Source organism: Medicago sativa, chromosome 2 (genome assembly GCF_051527215.1).
Source record: "Medicago sativa cultivar Bolivia chromosome 2, Bolivia_mono, whole genome shotgun sequence".
NCBI lineage: Eukaryota > Viridiplantae > Streptophyta > Magnoliopsida > Fabales > Fabaceae > Medicago > Medicago sativa.
The window spans coordinates 15,036,293-15,062,769 of record NC_140750.1 but is presented as its reverse complement, the minus strand read 5'-3'; the positions used below and the strand labels follow the sequence as shown (position 1 = coordinate 15,062,769).

The 26,477-nt window shown below is 32.1% G+C and overlaps 3 protein-coding genes across 5 annotated transcripts; all 3 read left to right on the top strand.

Moving 5' to 3' along the window:
- Nucleotides 1–5,551: 5,551 nt before the first annotated feature.
- LOC146944872 (uncharacterized) lies at nucleotides 5,552–7,505 on the top strand. The gene is made up of 2 exons (XM_085743206.1): nucleotides 5,552–5,954; nucleotides 6,836–7,505. Exon 2 carries the CDS (start codon nucleotides 6,867–6,869, stop codon nucleotides 7,488–7,490), a length of 624 nt encoding a protein of 207 aa, XP_085599332.1. The 5' UTR covers nucleotides 5,552–5,954; nucleotides 6,836–6,866; the 3' UTR covers nucleotides 7,491–7,505.
- A 2,299-nt stretch (nucleotides 7,506–9,804) lies between these two features.
- LOC146944871 (F-box protein CPR1-like) lies at nucleotides 9,805–12,147 on the top strand. Its single transcript, XM_085743212.1, has 2 exons — nucleotides 9,805–11,094; nucleotides 11,677–12,147. The coding sequence occupies exons 1-2, from the start codon at nucleotides 9,884–9,886 to the stop codon at nucleotides 11,714–11,716; spliced, it is 1,251 nt and encodes a 416-aa protein (XP_085599338.1). The 5' UTR covers nucleotides 9,805–9,883; the 3' UTR covers nucleotides 11,717–12,147.
- Nucleotides 12,148–22,460: 10,313 nt separating this feature from the next.
- On the top strand, nucleotides 22,461–26,038 carry LOC146944870 (F-box protein CPR1-like). Of its 3 annotated transcripts, none has more exons than XR_015026152.1 (3): nucleotides 22,461–23,835; nucleotides 24,341–24,497; nucleotides 25,787–26,038. XR_015026152.1 is itself a non-coding variant. In XM_085743213.1 (2 exons), exons 1-2 carry the CDS (start codon nucleotides 22,640–22,642, stop codon nucleotides 24,378–24,380), a joined length of 1,236 nt encoding a protein of 411 aa, XP_085599339.1. In that variant the 5' UTR covers nucleotides 22,462–22,639; the 3' UTR covers nucleotides 24,381–24,753. The 3 variants fall into 3 exon arrangements, 1 of the variants encoding a protein (XP_085599339.1); XR_015026151.1 differs by having other exon boundaries at nucleotides 25,478–26,038; XM_085743213.1 differs by lacking the exon at nucleotides 25,787–26,038 and having other exon boundaries at nucleotides 22,462–23,835; nucleotides 24,341–24,753.
- Nucleotides 26,039–26,477: the final 439 nt, after the last annotated feature.

Below are 26,477 nucleotides of genomic sequence, written 5' to 3'. Positions count from 1 at the left end.
AACTCATATAACTAGGTGGATGCTGAATTAATCGGGAATTCAATATTGGAATTTCATATTCCATACTATTTTAAATGAGATACCTGTTTGGATAATGATCATACAATTATATTGTGTTTTTTTTTTTTAAAATCATTTTTAGCCAAATGTAAGTATGAATTGCAACTGTGATGGGTAATGCTTCGTTTTAAGCAACTATCTATCCCTTTATTTCATATTTATAAGTGAATTATAGGATGTTTCTGTGTTCTCTTTTGTAAATCATTTCAATTTTTTAGCAAAATAACTGTCCTTTCGCCTATGGTTGTAGTATCATTTGATGTAGTACTTACTTGCGGGTGTTGAAACTTTAAAGTTATATTTAGTTGGTCTCATAAAAAGATCCTTTAAGAATAGGGTCCGTTTAGTTTGCACCCATGAAAGTATAGGTCCAACTTGGACCACAATTTCTAACCATTAGATTTATCTATGCACGATACACCACTTGCATTTGATTTTTTCCCCTTTTCTCTTCCCAGTTTTCTCCACCAGCAACCCATACACCAACCACCATCTCTCTCACTTCACAATACAAGCTAGCGACCCTCAACCGTCCTCCGTCGTGTTCCGAGTTCCGACCACCGCATTGTTGCTTGCTAGAAATTGATGAGTGACGATACAATTAAAAAAAAATCATATTGGTTCACTTAATTAACAACAATCATCAAATATGATTTCCAAGATAGTTTATTGCTACAATTTTACCTCACACCAATAATTTCTTTAAGAAAATGTTCCTTCAATTTATGTGTTTTGTTTGTAGACCTCCATGGATTTGTTGATGATTGTTGTTTTAGTGTGTGCGTGTGTGTCAAAGGTTTGTGTTAATTAAGCGAAATTTGTTTGCATAAATATTGATTTTAGTTGTATTATTATAGGATCCTCTTTGTGATTTTAGTTGCAAAAATTTATTAGTGAGAGTCGCTTGCTTGTACTGTGAAGTGAAAGAGGTCATGGTTAATGTATGGGTTCCTGGTGGAGAAAACTGGAAGAGAGAAAGGAAAAAAATCAAGTGCAGGGGGTGTATCATAGTATTATGTGCATAGACAAATCTAATGGTGAAAAAAAAGTAGTCTAAGTTGGACCAATACTTCAAGTGGTCCAAATTAAAATTACCCTTAAGAATAAGGTTATTCAAAATAAGATGAACATGGAGGTAGAAAGAATACTCTCCTGGATCTTACTTCACACCCAAATTTGGAAGCTATACTCTCGTAAAAAGATCCTTTTGAACTGTGTATGCAAATGCTTGAAGAAGAGGAAGAAAAAACATTCTTAAGAAAATTTCAGAGAATGTGAAATAAAAAATTGATGAAGGAATGCAGAACTAAGAACTTTAGGGCTCCACCATGCATAAAAGGTTAAACTCACACTGTTTTGGTGAAAATTTATTTAAAATGGTGAATTTGCAGAGCACATTTTCCTTTTAGGCGAGGCTTTCTTTTTTGTTTTGATATGAAAAAAAGTTTATTATTCTGGATATATGATACACTTCATGTAGTAATCTTAACTAAACTAACAAATTTTAACCAACTTACATCGAATAGTGACAGGGAAATTTAAGTATATGCTCATTTGACTTATTTGGGTTCATTTTATAGCATGTAAGATATTGTTGGATTCTATTCGATGAATATTTTCAAAATATCAACTTTTTATAAATTTTATTTTGAACGACAACTTTTTATAATTTTTAATACATAATAAAAGATATTAAAGATCAAAGACGTGCATTGGTATGTGTGAAAAAGGCCAACACGGTCACTTATTTTGGAATGGAGGAAGTAACATTGTAAGACGATCTTGTTCTCACTATAGAAACCTACAATGTTCTCGGTTTTGCGGATTTTCATCTGGTTAAACAAGGATTTTTTTTTTTACTAATTTTGTAAGACTATCTTATTCTGATAATAGAAACCTACAACTCAACAATTTTCTTAGTTTTGTGGATTTTCATCGGGTTTATCAATAAAGCGATTAACCAGCTTGTTTAGACAAGAATGTTGGTCGATTCTAAGCCCAACCGGTCAGACTAAAAAAACGACTATAGATTTCTTTAGCATATTCTACCACTTGTTTCTTAATTTGTGTTGTCATCTCACTTGTCAATAAATATTTCTCAATTTATTCTACCAAATTGTAAATTGTCCTCCTAATTGTACCCTTTGTGACATAGGCTTTGACCCTTGCTGGCTCTTGGGTCATGAAGGGTCGGAGTGATCATCACATTATGTCTCGAATAGACATACAAGTGAGGGTGAGATGTCATATTTTAATCTAAAATCTTAAAACAATTAGTTTACGGGTCCTCTCATTTACAAAGCGTTCAATATTTACTTTTTCATACGATGTATGACATATTTCTTCAGGTCCTATTTACAAGAGAAATTTCGGTCAACAAAAGTTAATGTATTTGGTTAAAAAAATTGGACCAAATACATCCACTTTTGTTGACCCAAAGTTCTCTTATAAATAGGACCGGAGGGAGTACTATTCACACTTGATATACCAACACTGACAAAGCTTTGGTTGTGGAATACTCCCTATGTGGCAAAATGACCAACCTAAATAATTGTTCACATATGTCGATGCATGTTTTTGATCTTTAATATCTTTAATTAAATATTAGAATTTTTTTTAAAAGTTGATATTTTGAAAAATGTCTTCGAGACAAATTAAACATACATGTTACTATTTGTTATTATATATCAGTAGAAAAATAAGATCAAAACATGCTATGTGAATAATGTATATAATCATACAAGATCGGTCATTTTAAAAAGGGAGGAGTGATACAAACACTCTTTCTAACGCTCTTTCAAACGCTCTCTTTTATCGGGTGAAATAAATAATGTATATAATCATACAAAATCGGTTATTTTATGAAGGGAGAAGTGCTATGGAGTATGGACACTCTCTTTTAAACACTCATTCTTTTATTGGATGGAATTCATGTAGGTACCACACTTTAAAAATTGATCTTACATAAAGGAATGAGACTCACGTATATTTCATCCAATAAAAAAGTGAGTGTTGAAGAAAATACTAGAAAAAGAGTGTTCATAACATCTCTCTTTCGAAATGAGAGAGTATTATGCCACATTAGCAGTTGTTGTACATGTTGACGTTAAGCTATATAATTTTTGACGTATTGCAGCAATTTGATGCCAATCAGTTTACTGTATTCGATGATACTTTGATGATGTATTAAATGCTGTAATTTTTAAATTGTTGCGACAATTTGACGCAAAAACAATTTGATATAATTTTCGTTTCAAGATTCGCATACTTGTTCAATTTCTATACTCTCAATGGAAAAGAAACAAGCAGTTTAGTTAATGTCCTTTGTTACAAGTTAAAAAGTGTATGATTTTGACATTTTTTTGAAAAAGAAACTAACAAAAAGAAAAGAAACAAAAAACAACTAAAAATTAATCTATGTGATATATTTCTCGTCGGGCATCAGCCTGCAGCTGCGGAAGTAAACCATCTTTAAATGAGATGTTATTTTGTGTTTGTTTACGGTAATATATAATTTCATAAATGTTATTTTTTATTACAAAAATACCATTGGAATAAAAAAATTATTTTGAAGAAAACATGTTTGTTTGTTAAAAAAATGTTTGTCCAAAAAATCACTTTTATGTAGGAAAGGAAAGGATGTATGTTACGTTACATGTCTTTGTATGATTTGATAAAAATAGAGAAGAGAGTGATAGAGAAGATAGAAAGAGAAGACAAGTTGGGGTTTTCTCCTGTTTGGCGAGGAGATAAATTGAAAAGAGAGAATATTAAATTATGGGATCCATTAGGGTTGGAAATGAGTCGAGTCGAGTCGAACTCGTCTGAGCTTGGTTCGACTAGATAAGAATTGGTTTAGCTCGAAACTCGGCTCGAGTTCGGCACGAACTTTTTTCCAGTCCGTGTTCGGCTCATTTAAAGTTCACGAACAGTTCGATTCGGCTTGATAAGTTCATTTCTTTTGTTCAAATCACTTAATTCAAAAGTCAATTTTTTTGTCAAAATTCATAGATGTTTGACTTATATTGTTCAAAAAATAAAAAGAGGAATTCTATCAAAGCAATTCCAGAAAATAAACCTTGTTTAATATAGTTAGTGACTTCTGTGCAATGAAAATGAAGTACAACATTAAGCTCTGAATATCAATTAAACGAAGAATCTTTGAACCCGCAAACAAATAAGACAGAATTGAACAACAAATTTCTCTCCACCGCCAATACAATCATGGGGTTTGTTAGATCTAAAAAAAAAAAAAAAACTTTGTAAGTTCAATGAGGAAATGGAACTGCGAGTGTGTTTTTGAATAATAAAGTGTCTGGCATGTTTGACCGGAAGACAACCCATAATACCAGGTCATTTAAGTGGCCTAAGTTGGACCAAAACATGCACTGGTCCAAGCTAAATGAACCCCAAGTTCATAGTCAAATTCTGTTTTTGTTCTTCTTAGCAACTAGACTAGATAGTTACTTTTTTTTTTTTTGTTACAAGACTAGATAGTTACTTTGAATCGTAAACAACCTACAAAAATACCACTTAAGGAAAAAAACAATAAAACAACTCGATAGGATAAGACACAACATACTCACAATAAGAATTCATCCCAATATCATTATTTTGGCTTATGAACAAACTAAGCTAAACAAAAATAGGGAAAAGTATCATTTTTACTAAAACAATATCATCAGAATTCAAGAGGAGAAATCATGGTCAGCTGTACCAAAAAAAAAAAAAACTACCATTTATTTTTGGGAAATGTTAACGAGTGCCCCCGGGGCACTTTATAAGGGTCTAAAGTAGTAATCTTTTTATGGAAAATTGTGTATTCAACGCCTTGAAAATTGAACTATTTGACTTTTTTTAATAAATAATTTCCTAATTTAGAATGCTTAAAGAGTGCCCCAGGAGCACTCGTTAACAAGACCCTTTTTATTTTTATGCCACAACACCATTGGAATTCAAGAATCTCAAAACAAACTCATCTAAGTTCTACTTTAAATCACTCAACGGTTAACACAAGAACACCACAAGATGAGAGATAAACTAAAAATACTAAAGTAAACATGCACAAAATATTGGATTAGAAACGAAGAGAGCAGCGTTTTTACTTGTTGGTGTGGACTTTTTTAGCTTGCTGCTTGCAACATTCTTATCGGTTACCATTGTACAACAAAGGAGAAGAGAAAAAATAATTGGTTTGTTTCGGTGGACAATTAGAAATGAAAAGAACCGAAAAGTAATGATGATGGAAGTTGGAAATTGTAAAATTAATAAATACATACAATAATGTTAAAGTTCCTACTTCCCATGCTTTTTAAGAAAAGGAACGGAAAGGTTTACTCCCTCCTGTCTCAAATGTAAGAAAATTTTCACTTTTTTGGTTCATTTAATAAATGATGTACTCCCTATGGTCACTATTATAAGCAAAAACAAACTTTTTAGGTTCGTTCATTAAATGATGTATTTAGTCTATATTATAGATTAAATACATCGTTTACACTCTGTTTGGTTGGAGAGAAATAAGAAGGAGAGAGTTAAAGAAGAGAGAAATAGAAGAGAGACACTGAATTTCTTTTGTTTGGTGAGCAGAGAAAAAGAGAAGAGAGAAGACTGCAGCGTGGGCCCCACTCAAAATCTCTTTCTTCTCTCAACAGCGAAGAAAGTGGAGAGAAAACACTGCTCAATTTTTTTTATCCCCTTTTTGCCCTTTTCTTTTTGGTTTTCGCGGGAGAGTTGCCGCGCTTCCTCTCCTCCCACCTTTTTATTCCTTTGGGTCATTATTATCTTCCTCACTCATCCTCTAAAGTGTGGTGATGGACTGCAACTTCTCTTGATCTATCCTTCTTAGATCTCTACAGTACCACATCAAGACTAGATCTGGAAACTACAAATCATAGGTATGAATGTATTAAATCAATCTGTTTAATGTGTTTTTCTCTGTTCAATATAGATGAATTTGTCAATAAATGTTGTTGATCTTATATAAAAGGGCATGCAGTACCATGGATGTAGTGTGTTTGTCAAATTTTTGAAACTTTTTTTATGATGTTTTTCTTTGTGAATATATAGTTCCATGTATCTGTCATTAATATGGCAGCAATTGTGTTTATAACTTTGTTTTCAATGGGTTGCACAAGTTTGGATAAACGTAAGGTGTTAGTCATGGATTAATTTGTAATGCCTCTTATTTAAGTCAAGAAATTTCGCTGAGAATAATTAGCCATTTCTTTGTAGACAATCATTTTTGACTTTGAGCTTAACTTCTTAATTTCTAAGGTTGATGTGTATAGATTTCTCCAGGTAGAATTTGTATAGGTCACTTTCTGATATTGAATCATACTTTTATATTTTATTTTTTGCTATATATCATATCTACTTGTTTAGAATGACTTGTGTTTTATGTAATCTTGTATTCATAATTTCAGGGCATTATAAAAATTTGCTTGAAAATGAGTAAAAATGATGGTCTTCTAAGGGTCAATGTTCCTACAACAAAATTCTCTAAAACAAATATAAATGAAACCAAACTTGTTTTGTCTCTGTACTATTTTTGATTCCTTTTGCTATTTGATCATGTCTTGTGTTCATGAGGCCTTAATAAATCTATGCTGTTAAAAGAAAAAGGTTTTGGGATTTCTATATATTAATCTTAGTAATTGTTTCATAATTTGTATTGTATTTACAATAAAAACTTAAGAGTATATATATGTCATTTCCTTTTTATTTACTATGAATTGGAACATTTATTCAATTGCTCATTTGTGCTACATGTGGGAAGCCTTTGAGAGTGTCATATTGTTGTGGAGGTAATGTCAAATCTAGATAGTGTTGAAGACGTAAGCAATGATGAACGAATTGAAATAATAGATGAAGTGGACTTGGATGAAGATGAAATGGTTGATGTTGGAATGTCTATTCAAATGCTAGTTATAAATCATGCTAAAAAAGAGATGGAAAGGAGGCAACATATTGGTTCTGTTGTCTTATTGTGTCATGCTGTCCATGCATTGTATTTGAATCAAATCTTATCAACATGTATGCATAGTCGAGTCACCTATTCTCCACAAAGTGAGCGTAGACGTTGCGAGTTAATGAGTTATCTAGTGCACACAGATAAGTGTCGGGACATCATACGAATGGGGCCTGAAGCATTCATGCAGTTGTGTCTAAAAATAAGAGGTACGGGCATAGTAAAGGATACTATAAAGTCTACTGTAGAAGAGCAAGTGGCAAAATTCTTGCATATTGTAGGACATAATGTTAAAAATCGTACTGTATCTTTCTTCTTTTATCGTTCGGGAGAGACTGTCAGTCGTCACTTTCACACTGTGTTGCATGCCATACTTGCGTTAGGGGAAGAATTTATAGTCCAACCATCAGGTGCCGATGTCCCACCATCAAATTGGTTATTTAGGTCCCATTCCCCAAAATGAAAATACTGCACCAGAAATACGGGGGTGTAAAATGAAATGAAATCACAGTTTGATTAGGAATCTCAGTGGTGTATCATATCTTACACTATTTAGCCTTATTTCCTATTATTATGTTGTTGAAATTCACTTTTTATTGTGTTTGTGTACTTCTTCTACAAGATACAATGATAAAAAAAAGTTTTGGTTATTAAAAAAAATCACTAAATTTTGATTGTTTAAAATAATTTATCGAGAGCAGGATCTCACCGAAAATTCAAATAATGAGCTTTTGTAGTATTTTGTAGCAATTCAAGTTTTGGTAATAAGAGTGTTAAATTGTTTTGTCAAAAAAAAAAAGTGTTAAATTGTTTCATTATAACAAGGTTATTTTTGTCAATGTGTAAAATATTGTCATTTCTCTCTTCTCACTTTCTACTCAACCAAACAAGAGAGAGAGGAGGTTTACACTTCTCTCTCTTCCATTTCTCTCATCTTTCTTTTATACCAAACAACCTCTTAAATCTACTCTATTTCTTACATATTTCTCTCTTCTCATTCTCTCTCTCACCTCTTTCTCTCTTCCTAATTTCTTCTCTTTGCCAAACATAGTGTTAATGAATGAACCTAAAAATTTGACTTTTGCTTATAATAGTGACCAGAGGAAGTATGTGGTCTATAATAAAGATCACATACATCATTTATTGAATGAATCTAAAAAGTGAAAAGTTTCTTACATTTGAGACCGGAGGGAGTAAGTCTTAAGGTCTTTTTTTGTAAAATATTTAATTAATTTCATAAATATAAAAAGTTTCAAAATCTAACTACAAAATTATTTAAATATATGAAATCATATATATATATATATATATATATATATATATATTATAATTGAGCTAACTCATGAACCAAACGAGTCAAATTACATATAACTCAAGTTCAGCTCATTTATTTAACGGACTTAGTTTTCAGCTCAAGTTCAGCTCATTAGGTTCATGAACCAAGTTCAACAATTCAATTATCGAGTTGAATTTCAAACTTTAATCGACTTGGTTTGGTTCATTGTCAACCCTAGGATCCACACCTTTTTGTTTTCTCTTTTGAACTGAAAAAAAGAGCTGAAAAATGGCAAAATGTTTATTATGTCGTTATTTTTTAGTGTTAAGGTCCCTATAAATATACTAATTTTTTGATTTAATTACTCTAAAAATTTTCAATCACTGCTTTTGATTCCTATTTTTAAGTTAATTTTTGTATTTTTTATAATGAAATTGTGCATAAATGTGTTGAATATCGTAAAATCTCTAAAAAAAAATTAGAATTTTTTTCAACAAAACATAAATTTTTAACCCCAAAAAATATAAAAAATTCATATTTAATTCGTTTTTTGTTAAAAAAATTTAATTTTTTTTGGAGAGATTATTATTTAATTCGTTTTTTGTTAAAAAATTCTAATTTTTTTTGGAGAGATTATTATAATATTATAAATTTTCTGCAAAATTTTATTCAAAAATATTAATTCTACATGAGTTTACTTTAAAGGATGGACCAAAGTGAAGATGTAAAATTTTTAGGGGAGTAAAAGTTGAAGAAATTTTTTAGAGGCACTAAAACGAAAAGTTGACATATTTATCGGGACCAAAAACATATTTAACCCTGTTTTTTAAAATGTGAGTTAGTTCATTCTTATTATAAAAAATGATATTTGTACAACTATTTATGACAACTTTTATAACAATTTTATTTTTCATGTTCACATTATGTTTTTACTTTCTCACTCCATTGTTTTGATTTTAGTGTCAATACTTTTATTTATAAAAATTTTATAGTTGTTATACAAATAATTGTTCAAATAACACGTCTCTAAAATATTGTGTGTTAAGTAAATTAAGTTAAGAAAAATGGCATTGTGGTAGGTTTGCTAGCCAGCACACTATTTTTTTGGTTACAAAGCGAAACAGAGACAAAAAGAAAAAGACAGAAGAAAAAAGAAAAACAAAAGAACTAACGCCTGCGTCCGTCCTGAGAAGAGGGAGTAAATCCTCTGGAGGAGAAGTATGGATTGTAAATTCAGCATTTGTTGAAGCTCCTAATTTAGCCATGAAATCCGCACATTGATTGCCAGCACGCTTTGAGATTGGGTTACTAAATTTTTTTTATCAATAAATATAAATTTAACAAAACTAAGTTCATTATAAAAATTGAATTTAAATATATTAATAATTTAATTAATCATAAATTATTTTGACTCTTAACCTGAAGGATAGTTTTGTCATTTTGAAAAATAGTAGCATGTCTCTCTTCTTCTATTTATTTATCTCTTCTTTCTTTTGCATTTGGTTTGTACGAAGAAATGAAATGAAGTAAGAAACGAAAAACCCTAAACCCTAGCAGAACCTTCCTTCTCCTTCCTTACGATGGCGACTGAACTTCCGCCGGATATTCTCTCCGAAATATTCTCCCGCTTACCGGTAAAATCACTTCTCCGATTCCGATCAACTTCAAAATCACTTCGATCCCTAATCGATTCCCACAAGTTCATCAATCTTCACCTCAAAAATTCCCTCGATTTCAACCTCATCCTCCGTCACAACACCACCGATTTCTACCAACTCCATTTCCCTAACCTAACCAAATCTATCATTCCATTCAACGATCCTTTCACAACCAACATCGATCCTTCCACGCGCAGCCCCACCGACCTCCTCCGTAACAGTAAAATGTCTCTTATCGGTTCATGCAAGGGCCTCGTCGCCATCTCCACTGGGGTAATCGTTTTCACGCATCCTGACAACCCCAACGAAATCACAATCTGGAACCCTAACACCCGTAAACATCACATTATCCCTTTTCTCCCTCTTCCTATTCCTATTCTTAACTACGACGACAAATGCTCCTTATGCGTTCATGGCTTCGGTTTTGATCAATTAACCGGTGATTACAAACTACTTAGAATCTCTCACTTACTCGATCTAGAAAACCCTTTTTATGATCCACAAGTGAGACTCTTCAGCTTGAAAACAAACTCCTGGAAGATAATTCCTGCTATGCCGTACGATCTTCAACATTTATACGATTTGGGGGTTTTTGTTGAGAATTCTATTCACTGGATTATGACCAAGAAACTTGATGGGTTACATCCTTCTTTAATTGTTGCCTTTAACCTCACACTTGAAATTTTCAATGAGGTTCCTTTTCCTGATGAAATAGGTGAAGAAGTTAATGGTGAGAGTTTTGAAGTTCATGTTGCTGTTTTGGGAGAGTGTCTTTGTATCACTGTGGATTATAAAACTAAAATTGATGTTTGGGTGATGAAAGAATATGGATGTAGAGATAGTTGGTGTAAACTTTTTACTATAGATGAGTCGTGTTTCGATTTACCTTTGAAATTGTTGAGGCCCATATGTTATTCTAGTGATGGAAGGAAGGTTCTGTTGGAAAGAGTTCATGTTTTGTTGGAGGTGCAGCATAGGAAGCTGTTTTGGTATGATTTGAAGAGTGAACAAATTAGTCATGTTGAAGGAATTCCTAATCTGAATGAAGCTATGTTTTGTGTTGGAAGTCTTGTCCCACCTTCCTTCCCTGTTGATAATCGTAGGAAGAAGGAGAATCATCCAAGCAAGAGAAGGTACTTCTTATTGTTTAACTGAGTTTTTGTTGTGTATAAGTTATTGTTTATCATAGGATAAAGTATTTTCATATCATATACAGATTATCCCTAGGAAGAAGGAGAATGAGCTATTGTTTATCATATCATATATGTAGTTAAACTCTATCAAATTGAATTCTTATCATAGGATAAAGTATTTTCTAATTACTTTGAAGCCTGTACCTTGTTTATGTTTATGTATTTGACAATGTGTATATGCTTGCTTTCAAAAGAACCAAAAAGTTGACAACAATGTATGCTATGTGTTAGTTTAAGAGATGAGCTTGGGACTAGCTAAAAAAATTTCTTAATGAAAGAATTTTGGTATGAATTGTTATTCTTTTTCATTTATTGTTTGAGATCTTCACTCCTAAAACACTATTCTACCCTACCGTGGTTTGATTTCTATGTATGTAAAGAAAGTTGTTGTTTAGAAATTGGCTACTGTGAAATTACTCCAAATTTATGCATAGTTCCTTTCGTAAACATGGTTTTTTTTTATCAACTATTCTTTTGTGATATTGTTGAACTTACTCTGATGAGATGAATTTTTTCCCACAGGGACGACTTCTTGTCCCGAGGATTTAAATTGAGATTGTAAGGGATGGTAGGAAGGACCTGTGAAGTGCATGAAGCACCGGTTTGTGATGGAATTAGTCACCTTGGTTTGTGGGAAAGGTTGAATTGATATGATGGAAGTGGCAAGTGCACCCATTTCTATCTCTCTTTTTGAATTGTCTGAGATCACACTTGGCCTTCTTGTGTAAAACTGATAAATAACTCTTTTTAGTGGAACTGATCAACGCCATTTTTGCATAGGCATGTGAAGCATGAGCATCATATCACCATCAATTTAGATGTCAATGTTGAAAATGGTCGATTTAAAAAATTTATGTGTTTGTGAACTCTAAAATGAGGCAAGCATCTTATTTCTTATATCTTCAGGGAAGCATCAAATTTTCAACAGGGCTTCTAGTCCATAGACTCCTTGTTATCATACATAAGATCTTCAGGGAAGCATCAAATTTTCAACAGGGCTTCTAGTCCATAGACTCCTTGTTATCATACATAAGTTTTGAACAAATTTTTGATAAACAATTCTCACAATATTGAAACTAGTCGGATGCTGAATTAATCTGGAATTCAATTTCGGAATTCATATTGCATACTATTTTAAATGAGATATTGAAACCTTTTTTAAAGGATCATACAATTAAATTGTGCTTTTTTTAAAAGCATTTTTACCCAAATGTAAGAATGATACTGTTATAGTTTTAGGAATTTGGAAATGTGTGTTGCATGATTTTGGAACATATTTTTATTTTTAATCTCTTTTTGTAGTTTTTATTGAGAAGAGGAAGATCAGGTTTGGAAGATAATACTGTGATAAGCATTAGTATTATTTTGAGTTGAATTGCAACTGTGATGGGTGCAACTGCGTCTCCCGTTGTTCCATGTTAAGACGTGAATTATAGGATCTTTGTTTGTTTCTGATGCATTTTCTATTTGCTTTATCTTTTCTTGGTTCTCTTTTGTAAATAATTTCAATTTTTTGCAAAAGAAAATCGAGTTTGATGTAGCACTTGCTTGCGAGTGTTGAAACCTTGAAGTTAAATTTAGTTGGTATCATAAAAAGATCCTTTTAGAATAAGGTTATTCAAAGTAAGATGAATGTGGAGGTAGAAAGAATACTCTCCTGGATCTTATGTCACACCCAAACTTAGAAGCTATTCTTCAATTAACATTAGAAATGCAAATGAATCTAGTGATGATTCTATATTTAGTCCAGTGTTAGTATCTTTTGAATGCAAAAGCTTGAAGAAGAGGAAGAAAACATTCTTAAGAAAAATTCAGAGAATGTGAAAGAAAAAATAAACATTCTTAAGAAAATTTCAGAGATTTTGAAAGAAAAAATTGATGAAGGAATGCAGATCTAAGAACTTTAGGGCTCCAGCACAAAAGGCTAAACTCATACGGTTTTGGTGTTTTTGTTAACTGATAAATGTTAGAGAAAATTTATTTCATATCTTCAATGAACTAATATTTTTTTTTAAAGAAAAACTGTATAAAAAAAGTGAATATATACTGTTTTATTTAAGAAAATAAAAAAAAACTGAACTATTCAATATTTTTCATTTACTAGTTTCATCGTCTAAAAGAAAATTATATAAAAAGAAAAAGCAGAGATATTCATTTAATTCAATGAAGTATTGATCATAATCATGTCAGCACTTCTTCTCCAAACACGAATCGACACACAAATCTTCCTTTAGATCGGATGGCTTCTGTAAAGAACTCTAAACACCAAGTAATCAACTCTGATTAGAACTCCACTAATTTGGCAAAATCGTATCGACATTCTCTTTACCAGTCGAATGAATAAAAAAACTCTACTTCCACCCATAAAAATAACATAGTAGGACGAGAAAATGGCCTCTACTAACATTTGTTGAAGTTTAGGTATCATTAATAAATCATTTCTGTTTAATACCTAAGGAAGTGATTGCTGAAAGCCTTGTTTTTGTTTATATTTCCTTACAACTTTGTGATCAGGTGTGAAGTGTTTCATAGATCAATGAGGTGTGAAGTGTTTCATTAATAAATATTTCCTTACCATGGGGTGAATTTCTTCAAAACTTATTATAGCCAGATCAACCAATTTCCAGAGAAATCAAAGATCAATGAGAAAAGCTAATGGCATTCCATAGCTGGAAGATCTAATCATCTCCACTAGTGACCAGTACCTTGCTCTTGTATGCACAACAAACAAAAAAATCCATTAAACTGCATTATAAGAGCTTAAGTTCCAACACCACTTCAAAACTGGCTATTGAACCCGAAAGTTCTGAAGTTATTGATGAAAAGGTGGAACTATCAACAACATTAGGTGTAATACAAGGAGGGAAACAATTTGAGAATGATCACAAAAATAGGTCCAAAAGTTGGCATTTTCCCCAGCATATTGTTGACTCCTCTTAAACAGGAGAATTTATTTGGTTTTCAAGCTAAAGATGAGTTGAGATCTAAGAGTGATTTAGATAATAGGAGTTTTCACACATTTGAGAGGAATATGATGACATTGTTAATAGAATATGGTTGAATAAGTCACAAATTGATCAGCAAAGTGAGGTTAATAATGAAGATGATGATGGCTCAGTAATCAAAATGGGCTTTCAGGTATCTGAATTTTATTGTGATTTTTATCTTTCAATTAAAAAAGTGACACTAGTGACGAATTTTGTGATCGTCTCCAAGGGGATCTGATTGAACCAGTCCTTTGAGGTTACAAGGTCAAACTTTTATAATTGAGTTAACATCTCATGGATTGGTATCTAAATTCGATTGTCCTCGTAGGGAATTCAACTTTGTTATAAAAGCTCTTACAACTGAGTTGGCACCTCATTAGTAGGTATTGAATTTACATCTAACAGAACTCATCATAATCAGGATAAGGATTCTTCCATCAAAAAGATGCAACTAGTATGCTTGAACATGAACAAGAAAGTGGTTCCGAGTCATAAAACAAAAATGCTTGAGAAGGGAAATAAGAGAAAGGCTATAGCAAATAGACTAGAATCCCATGGAGTTCCATCCAATGTTGAATCTACAGATATTGCTAGTCTTAGAGAATGACTTCCTCCCTGGATCTTATGTCACACCAAAATTTGGAAGCTATTCTTCAATGAACATCAGCAATGCAAATGAATCTAGTGAGGATTCTATATTTAGTCCACTCCAGAGTTAGTATCTGCTTTTGAACAGTGTATGCAAAAAGCTTGAAGCAGATAAAGAAAACATTCTAAAACAAATTCTAGAGAATGTGGAAGAAGAAATTGATGAAGGAAAGTAGAACTAAGAACTTTAGTACTTTACCATGCATAAATGGTTAAACTCATACTTTTTTGGTGATTTTGTTTTCAACAGATAAATGTTAGAGAAAATTTATTTCATATCTTCAGTGTTTGTATGCAAGTGAATTTACAGTGCATATTTTCCTTTTAGGTGAGTTTTTTTGTTTGTTTTGGAATTTTATTGAATAAAAAAAGTTGATTATTCTAAATAAGTCTGAACTAACTTACAGCTAATAGTGCAGGGAAATTTTAGTGCATGCTCATTTGACTTGTTTGGATACAATTTTTTTTGTCATAAATTTCTTTCATATCAAATTTATAAATAATCCATTCTTTCACTTTCTTTTACTTCCTCTATATTTTCTTCATCAATCAAACAAAATATAATTAGGAAAGTGACTAACAATTGTCCCGGTTTATTTTTATAGGCTAATGGGTTATTTTTCTAAGTTAATTTCTTCTCAGTTTTTTTACTTTTGTTTTGATCAAGCCAAAAAAGAGCATTTCTTTATTTGTTTATATATACAACACCATTGTAATATTAATGGGATGTCGGCTCTTACATTTAGTTTTGTAACAAGTTTATTCCACCTTTGTTTTCTGCATTTTATTTTACCTTGTGATTTCTAGATAGAGGACTGAAAGAAGTTTCTTGCATCTTTTACAATACATATATACATCTCATCTCAGTCCTTGCAAATGTTTATTTTGTTTCACATTCTACAATATTTCACCTTTGTTTTTTACTCTATATCTAAAAAGTTAAAATGGAATAAAAAATATATAATTCAGCCATTCCGTCCATTTTTCAAACAGTGTGGTGTGAAAACCTTGTTCTATTCGGTCTAAGGGATTGAGGAGATGAAATTATATAAAATGAGATTTCATAGCAATGTTATGATGTAGATTTAAGTTTTTCTTTTTAGTTAATTATACTTATAGTTTCCGTGAACAAAATTAATTTGATAGAGATAATGCATTGGAATATATAGAGATTGTATCAAATGAGAGGAGTTGTTAAAATGAGAGATGAGAGGAATACATAATATCCATTAGATTAAATTAATGGTTAGAATTAAATTTAGTTTTAAAATGTGCTACCCTTCCAGATCGCTCCCTCGGCCCCTATGATTCTTGTTTCCTTGTATTCTCTTCTCTTCCCTTCCATGTCGGCGAGAAACATCACAGATCCAACCCATCCTATATCATATGAATTAATTACTAATTTTTCTGCATATTTGTGATCGATACAAGCAACAAATGGAATTCACAACAAAGGTGTGATTCAACATGATTTTTGTTTATTCCTCCAAAGGGGCTAAGATCCTCTCCATTTGTAATTTGTTCCATTTGTTGCAATTTGGAGAGAGATAGACACAAAAAAATAAGTGGTGGGTCATATCACTAAGTGGATCCCACCATCATTAATTTTTTTGTGTCTATCTCTCTCCAAATTGTAACAAATGGAACAAATTACAAATGGAGAGGATCTTTACCCACCACTTAGTGATATGACCCACCACTTATTTTTTGGGGTAAAGATCCTCTCCATTTGTAATTTGTTCCATTTGTTGCAATTTGGAGAGAGATAGACACAAAAAAATAAGTGGTGGGTCATATCACTAAGTGGATCCCACCATCATTAATTTTTTTGTGTCTATCTCTCTCCAAATTGCAACAAATGGAACAAATTACAAATGGAGATGATCTTTACCCCTCCAAAGTTGTGACTTTTCTCACAACAAATGTGTAATTCATCCAACATGAACAAGCCAACACAGTGGAGTACGATTAACAGACACAAGGAAAAAAGGGAATAAAATGAATCTCATTTTTAACATAATTTAGAAAAAATGTGAATATAATGTATCCCATTTTTAACATAATTTAGGAAAAATGTTTGAGACTCAGCATTTTGAACGTAACAATAATTCTCAGTCACAATCATAATTAATTCAAATGGTGATAAAAAGAAATCTGAATGGGTTCCCTTGCTTGAGCTACGATGGTGAATTTTGGATGGTGATGTGCAGAAAGAGAAGAAGCAGAAGAAACTGAAGAGGCGTGTGGAGAGAGATCAGAAGGGACAACACACTTTAAAACTAAATTTAATCCTAACCATTAATTTAATCTAATGGCCATTATGTACTCCTCTCATCTCTCATTTTAACTATTCCTCTCATTTGATACATTCCCTGTAGTTCAAATCTTGAAGTCCCCAGTTTATCTAATTACTATATATTAAATATTAATCCCTATGATTTTACCATTTTGCCCCTATTAGGGCCATTTTGTATTTTCCTATTTGGTGGGATGTGGTTGGTGCCACCTCATCATTTTTATGGCATATTTCCCATTTTGCCCCCACCAATTTTTTTTAATTATTTTCTAATTTTTAATAAGTTTTAACTATTTTCCTATTTTTATTTTTTTTTGACTATTTTTCAATTTTTTCACCCAAATTCAGTTGCTTCTACATTGCCGTTGTGGAAGATTAAGGTATCGTTTGACCCGGCTTTTTTCCAACTTTTCTACATTTTTAAGGAGAAGTTAGGTCAAACACAGTATCAATTATTTTAATTTCAATATTGTTTAATTATCACAACCTCACAAATATTTTTATCCACACTGTCATTTAATGATACCAAATATTTTTATTTACTTTCTTCAACCTCGCAAATATTTACACACACACATTAACGTTTAGAGTAATATTTCATGCTGTCTGTCTGTGTTTTTGTTACGCTGATGCATATAATTTTTTTTAGTGTTGCTTGGTTGAGTGCTACCTCACCGATTTTTTTTTTAACTATTTTCCAATTTTTATATTTTTAAAAACTTTTAACTATTTTCCAATTTTTTTTTATTTTTAACTATTTTCCAATTTTTTCTCTCAAATTCAGTTGCTTATACAATGCCGTTGTGGGAGATTAAGATACCGTTTGACCAGGTTTTCTTTCTACTTCTCTACATTTTTAAGGAGAAGTTAGGTCAAACACAATATCAATTAAGTACTTACTAGAAAGGAAACTTTTTTTAATGCATAAAATTGAATGAAATGAACTTTGGCCAAAAGTTGTTGAATACTACTTTAAAAAACTACTTCTCGACAATATATCTCACAAGCACCTCTTTTCAACTCACGCTGGGAACCTTTTCTTTTATTTCTTAATATTATATTTCAATATGTTTTTTTTTCATTTAACTTTTTTATATTTTTAAAAACTTTTGACTATTTTCCAATTTTTTTATTTTTAACTATTTTCTAATTTTTTTTGTCAAAAAAAAACTATTTACTAATTTTTTTCTCCCAAATTCAGTTGTTTCTACACTGCCATTGTGGAAGATTAAGATACCGTTTGACCCGGTTTTTTTTTCAACTTCTCTACATTTTTAAGGAGAAGTTAGGCCAAGTACAATATCAATTAAGTACTTACTAAAAAAGGTACTTTTTTTAATGCATAAAATTGAATGGAACATGCTTTGGCCAAAAGTTGTTGAATGCTACTTCAAAAAACTACTTCTCGACAATTTATTTCACAAGCATCTCTCTTCAATTCACGTTGGGAACCTTTTGTTTTATTTTCTAATATTATATTTCAATATGTTTTTTTTTCATTTAATTTTTTTAACCGTTCCATTTATTTTTTTAAGGAGATTCCATTTAATTTTATTACCTTTTTTTCAAAGGAATTTTATTATCTTTTTATCACTTATATATTTAATTTAAATATCGTTTAATCATAACAACCTCACAAATATTTTTATTCACGCTATCATTTAATGGTACCAAATATTTTTATTTTCTTTCTTCAACCTCGCAAATACACACACATATTAGCGTTTAGAGTAATACTTCATGTGTGTCTGTTTTTTGTTACGCTAATGCGTATAATTTTTTTGGCGTTGCATAATGCGAATGATTATTTTTATAAAATTTTGATTTTAATTAAAAGTAAAATTGTAGATGTCTTTTCTTCAAGAAAGGTATAAATGCCTAAAAAAATTATGCTTATCATATATATATATATATATATATATATATATATATATATATATATATATATATATATATATATATATTGCACCTTTATATTGTAACAAACTATGCATATCTTTTTCTTATTCAAAAAAACTAAACATTACTAAATAGAAAAGGTATTATTTTCTATTTTGTCAACATCAGATGATAGGATTTTGTATAAGTTTGATAATGACCTGAAAGATGTCTTTCCTTATGTAGTGGGAATATAGTTGATGTAACACTATGGGAAAAATACTCAGTAACTTTATCATTTACCATATATTTACCTTGAGTTTTTTGCTTCCATTTTGTAGTCAATGGCAACCCAAATATATGTAATAATTGGTCAGGTTCGAGGCTGCTCATCAACCTACATCATCCGGTTGTTGTGAAGTTTAAGACTTAGTAAGTTTGCATTATGATTTCACAATACAGTGTTAGAGTAACTTATTATTTCACAATCCCATTTGATTGTTTTTTGACCATGTTTCTTGAATTGTTGTCGTGACCTTAACACTTCTCAATCTCAGAGTCAAAGTTTCAGTTAGAACTTAAGTCAGAGTTCGACTTCTTCTCAACGTACTTCGTACAACGAACGATTTTTCAAAACTGTCTCAGGTTAGGCTAATTACTGAATTTATAAACTTAGTCAATGTCTGCTTTTTTTATGCACAAACATGCTTTGAGTTTTTTTACGCACAAATTAAAAATACATATTGCATTATTCTTTATTTCATGTGCATAACTTGTGTTAGGATACATACTGCATCACTACATGGAAAACAACTAAATTCAATCTTAACCAGTTTGGATTGTATTATGAGAGTTGCACCAAATGTTCGAACACATCAATGTCAAATGGTGCTAGCTATATATGCACATGCGGAAGTGATGCTTAATTTCCATTTGTTTCAACAATGTTAATTGGTCAATGGGGTACATATAATGTACATGCATGCATTTATCTAGACTTTATAGGAAGATAAATTAGAAGTCATGGTACATTTTCTTTAGCGTAAAATCAGTTATGCTACCTGATCAGAAGGTGACTGCCGGTGCTTTGAATGCGGTGGTTGCTACGGTGGTAGAATGTGTTGGAATGCTTCTTGGAACGGATGGGGGGTGTGTACCTGCAGGCACTCTGACGCTCAAGTCAGTAAAGATTCAGATAGTGAGGGTTTGAGAGGAAGAAAAAGTTCTACCTTGGGGACAGCATTGAGTCCCCTATTTATAGAGGTGGAGGGCTGCAGAGCCGTTATTGTGGCACACCAGGCTCTGGCGGTTACAAAATCGTGGGAAGTGTAACCGCCAGAGAGTTTATTGCGGGAACCTGCAGAATGAGCAAAGAGACATTGGAGTTCTTTTGAACCGGTCTCGTTTGCTTCGTGCACCCCCCTCGCGGGGAAGAAGTATGTTGCAAGCAATGCTGCCAAACGTGGAGTTTGGGCTTTAGAAGATATTGGGCCTAAGTTAATGGGCCAAGAATCCTTTTGGTCGGTCCAGAACACTACCTTTATTTTCTAAATTATATGTAACTATATTCGCATACATCTTATCCATGTTATTATGCATTAGACTAATATTGCAGTTATTTCCCTGCTTAGCATTTCCAAAACGAGGTGTCAAGAACAATTCTAAAAAGAAAGCGTAAAACAATCACTCTAATTGATGACCAGACACAGAGACAGTATAACTGTCGCCTCATTACCGCCGATAGAGCAAGCTATGAAAAATATTTGGGTGGGCAGTGGTTCAATTTCTGCAGAGAACGAGTGATGGAAGAAGGTGGTAAGCTCATCTTTGATCTCGAAAAGTCACAGAAGAACTTGCACGTTCGAGTTGTTCCAAAGTAGATCTTTGTTGTTGAACTATTTGAATTTCTACTATTTTGACGTATCGCTTTGGACTGTAGTCGTAAACTATCATGACTTTGGGATGTCATTTGTTCTTTTCATTTTGTCTGATGTAAATATTGATAAAATCCCTTTTTGGTTAGTCTATGACACTTGTAGTCTCTTTTATAAACCTAACTATTATGTAACGTTAATCTGCACATTGTTGGTTCCTTCATTGGTTCCAATTTGTATCATGTTAATTATAATGTTTTTTTTTGAGTGAATGTTAATTATAATGTTGTTTTCCTAATCTCTTGAACAAAATAAAACATGCTCTTTTCCTACATCAAATCTTTATAATGCTTTGGTAAATGTTTTAGAAATATACATATATATATATATATATATATGTATATATATATATAACATCTAATTAACACTGCAATTTGTTTTGTACCTAGCACTTCCCAAATGAGATATCAAGGACATTTCTAAAAGGAACACGGAAAACAATTACAGTCATCGACAAACAAGCTCAAAAAAGGTATAAGTGTCGATTGATAACGACAACGAGAGCAAGTTACAAAAAATACTTAGGTGGCCAATGCTTCAAATTTTGCTGAGAACATATGTTAGAGGTAGGTGATAAGTTAATTTTTGATCTAGAGAAGCCACCTAAAAACATGCACGTTCAAGTCGTTCCCAAATAAAGATTTGGTGTTTATGATCCGCACTTTCAACAGATCACCTTAACTCTAATCCTAGACTAGATTATCTTCACTCATTGATGCTACTTCTTTGCTTGATTTCATTTGATGTAAATATGGGTATCAATCCTTTTTTGGTAACTCTATAACAACAACACTCTTTTTTATAATTTTGGATAATATAATCATAATTCACACATCATTGGTTCCTTTATTGGTTCCAATCGTTTTCATCCTAAATATTATGTCAATTCCCAATCTCATAAACTGATTATATGCTCTCTTAATCAGCCCATACATATTTTATGATGAATAACAATGTTCCGTCGTTTTAACATCACTTCTTTCGAAGAATTTTTTTATCGAATACGTTATTGAACCCGTGCGAAACACGGGTTTGTAACTAGTTTGTCTTAAAAAGTGAAATTATAGTCACTATACTATTATAAAAAATAAAAATAAAAACAAACTCACAAGAAAACTTTGGCATTGTCCATGTAAATAAAAGTCTAGTCTAGCTTCATTCCAAAAAAAGAAAGTCTACTCTAGCTTACAATATTTGGTCCATCTAGTTTATTTAATTTTTTTTTTTTTGTGTTAACCCTCTCATTCTTAGAGGAAATGACTCATTGGTAATCCGAGGTTTGAGTTGTCTACAAGAAAAATAAAGTCTGACAAAATAATTATTTTACCTAGAAATCAAAATCAGAATTCTTCTAAACAATTCATTCTCTACAACGACCTTCTAATCTTATGTAACCACGAGAAATAATTTGCACCGTCAAATATGGTGAAGAATAACTTTGTCATTCATTGTAATTCTAACCGACTCGAATATTAGTCTATTCAGTTGCACACAAAATATTTGTTGATAATAACAAATAAAGGTTAATAAAATAGAAGAAGAAGAAAATGTACCAAAAAATATAAAAATAGAAGAAGAAAATTATACTGATAAAGATACATATAAATGCTTAAAAAAAAAAAAAGAATACATATAAATGAAGAAAGCATGTAAGAAAGAATACACCACCAAAAAAAGAATGTAAGAAGGAAAGAAATGAAAAACCCTAAACCCTAACAGAACCTTCCTTCTCCTTCCTTACAATGGCGGTTGAACTCCCGCCGGAAATTCTCGCCGAAATTTTCTCCCGCTTACCGGTAAAATCACTTCTCCGATTCCGATCAACTTCAAAATCACTTAAATCCATAATCGATTCTCCCAGCTTCACCAACCTTCACCTCAAAAATTCCCCCAATCGATCCTTAATCATTCAACACAAATTCGATCTCCACCAACTCAAAATCGATGACGATTTCTCTAATCCAACCAATTCGAAGATGATTCCACTCAACCACCCTTTCAACATCGATCCTTCCAAGGGTAACACCTGCATGGATCTTCTCGGTTCATGTAACGGCCTCCTCGCCATCTCCCACGGTGTACTCGCTTTCACACATCCTAACGCACCCAACGAAATCACAATCTGGAACCCTAACACCCGTAAACATCGGATTGTCCCTTTTCCCCCTCTTCCAATCCCTAACATTCTCCAATCTGATAACATCAACCGCGTCTGCTTATGCGTTTATGGCTTCGGTTTTGATCAATTATCCGGTGATTACAAACTCCTCAGAATCTCTCACTTGTTCGATCTGCAAAACCCTTTTTATGATCCACATGTCAGACTCTTCAGCTTGAAAACAAACTCCTGGAAAATAATTCCTAATTTTCCGTACGCCCTTTACTATGGTTTAACAATAGGGGTTTTTGTTGAGAATTCTAGTTCTCTTCATTGGGTAGCGTCGAGGAGGGAAATTCAACCATTTCAACCTGATTTAGTTCTAGCGTTTGATCTAACACTTGAGACTTTCAACGAGGTTCCTCTTCCTTATGAAATAGGTGAAGAAGTTAATAGTAACAGTTTTGCAATTCGTGTTGCTGTTTTGGGAGGGTGTCTTTGTTTGCCTGTGAATTATGAAACTCCTAAACTTGATGTTTGGGTTATGAAAGAATATGGCTGTAGAGATAGTTGGTGTAAACTTTTTACTTTGGTTAATTTGTGTTTCGATTTTCCTTTGAAATCTGTGAAGCTTTTAGGTTATTCGATTGAAGGAAAAATGGTTTTGTTGAGGGTAGATGGTATCCTGTTTTGGTATGATTTGGAGAGTGAACAAGTTAGTTACTATGTTGAAGGAATTCCTGATTTGGATGACGCTATGATTTCTGTTGGAAGTCTAGTCCCACCTTACTTCCCTGATGATAATTGTAGGAAGAAGGCGAATCCTACAAGCGAGAAAAGGTTGGTTGTTGTTATATTAGTTCAATGAACCTTTGATGTTTTTTTTTTTTTAATAGGTAAAATTGAATTCTTATCATAGGATAAAGATTCTCTAATTACCTTGATGTCTTTACTTTTGTTTGTGTATATGACAATGTGTGTATGGTTTATTTGAAAAGAACCAAAAAAAAAAAAAAAAGACAACAATGTATGCTATGACGTGGTTTGCAGGATAAGGATTCCTAATTTGAAATATTTTTGGTCTGAATTTTTTTTCCTTCACATTGTTTGAGATATTCACTGCTAAATAGTTATTTTGACAAGCTTATTTCTGAATGTTGAGACTATTACACCCTGTCGTGGTTTGATATCTGTGTCTGTAAAGAGAAGATAGTTGTTGTTGAAATTGGCCTACCATGAACTTACTACAAATTTATGCATAGTTTCTTTCAAAAGCATGGTTTTTATCAACTATTCTTGTGATATTTTTGAACTTACTTTGATGAGATTCATTTTTTTCCCACAGGGACGACTTTTTGTCCCGAGGATTTAAATTGAGACTGTAAGGGATGGAAGGAAGGACCTGTGAGTGAAGTGCAGCTGAAACAGGATGCCCCAGTTGTTTCTTGTGATGGAATTAGTCACCTTGGTTTGTAGGAAAGGTTGAATTGATAATGATGGAGGTACACCTGTTTTATCCCTCTTTTTGAATTGTCTGAGGTCACACACTTATCCCTCTTGTGTAAAACTGATGTACCGCTGTTTTTAGTAGAGCTGATATAAGCTATTTTGGCATAGGCATGTGAAGTATGAGCATCATATCACCATCAATTTAGATGTCAATATTGAAAATGGTCGATTTAAAGAATGTGTTTGTGAACTCTAATATTTGGCAAGCATCTTATTTCTTATTTCTATCCGGAAGCAAGAACTTTTCAAGAGGGCTTCTATTCTATAGACTCCTTATTATCATACAATATTGAAAATGGGCTTCTATTCTCAATTCTCACAATATTGAAACTAGTGTGATGCTGAATTAATCTTGAATCCAATATTGAAATTTAATATTGCATACTATTTTAAACGAGATAGTGAAACCTTTTTTAAAGGATCATACAATTAAATTGTGCTATTTTTAAAAGCATTTTTACCCAAATGTAAGAATGATACTGTTATAGTTTTAGGAATTTGGAAATGTGTGTTGCATGATTTTGGAACATTTATTTATTTTTTTAATTTCATTTTGTAGTTTTTATTTTGAATAGGAAGATCAAGTTGAAAGATAATAATGTGATAAGCATTAGTATGAGTAACTGTGATGATACTGTGACAGTACTGTGAGTTGAATTGCAACTGTGATGGGTAGTGCTTCGTTGAGGAATGCTAGCTACACTCTCTTTTGAGCACTCTCTCTGGTACTCACTCTTTTATTGGTTTAAATTAATGTGGGACCTACACATTGGAAATGCAACACACATAAAGTGGTGGGACATGCATTGATTTTACCCAATAAAATAGTGAGTGCTAGAGAGAGTGCTCAAACGAGAGTCTTGCTAGCATTCCTCATGCTTCGTTTTAAGCAACTGCGACTCCCTTTATTCCATATTTATTAGTGAATTATAGGATTTTTGTTTGTTTCTTATGCATTTTCTATTTGCTTTAGCCTTTCTGGGTTCTCTTTTGCAAAAGAACTGTCCCTTCGCCTATGGCTGTAGCATCATTTGATGTAGCACTTACTTGCGGGAGTTTCATTAAAAAAAAACAAATTTTAATTGCTCTCATAAAAAGATCATTTAAGAATAAGGTTATTCAAAAAAAGATGAATGTGGAGGTAGAAAGAATACGCTCCTGGATCTTATGTCACACCAAAATTTGGAAGCTATTCTTCAATGAACATTAGGAATGCAATTATGCAAATGAAACTAGTGATGATTCTATATTTAGTCCAGTGTTAGTATCTGCTTTTGAACAGTGTATTCAAAAGCTTGAAGCAGAGGAAGAAAACATTCTGAAACAAGTTTTAGAGAATGTGGAAGAAGAAATTGATGAAGGAATGCAGAACTAAGAACTTTTTTTAGGTGAGGCTTTTTTTGTTTTGTTTGGAATTGATTGAATAAAAAAGTTGATTATTCTGAATATATGATACACTTTTATGTAGTAATCCTAACTAAGCTAACAAATTTTAACCAACTTACAGCTAATTTGTGACACTGAAATTTTAGTATATGGCTAGATGCTCATTTGACTTATTTGGCTTCATTTTATGCCTTGGTCACATGTTTGTATCATATCATAGTTACAAATTTTTTTGGAGGAAACAAATTCACGGGAAAGAAGTAACATATGATACTTTTGTATTATACACCAGTTATGACTATTTCACCTCATATCATAAGGAATTTTTTTTTTTTACCAACACTGTAAAGACAATCTTATTCTCACAGTAATAACTCCATTATTCTGTGGCTCGGAGGAATTAAATCATAGTGTTTACGAAATATTAAGTATGTATGTATAACACTTCAATTACAACATACATATAACTAAAATGAATTGTCTACGGCAGTTGTACGATGCATTGGTGACGAGTTAGTGAGAAATTTTCTCCATGGCTGTTGTACAGTGCGGATCCCGTAGGTGGATGTATGATTTTGACATTCGTT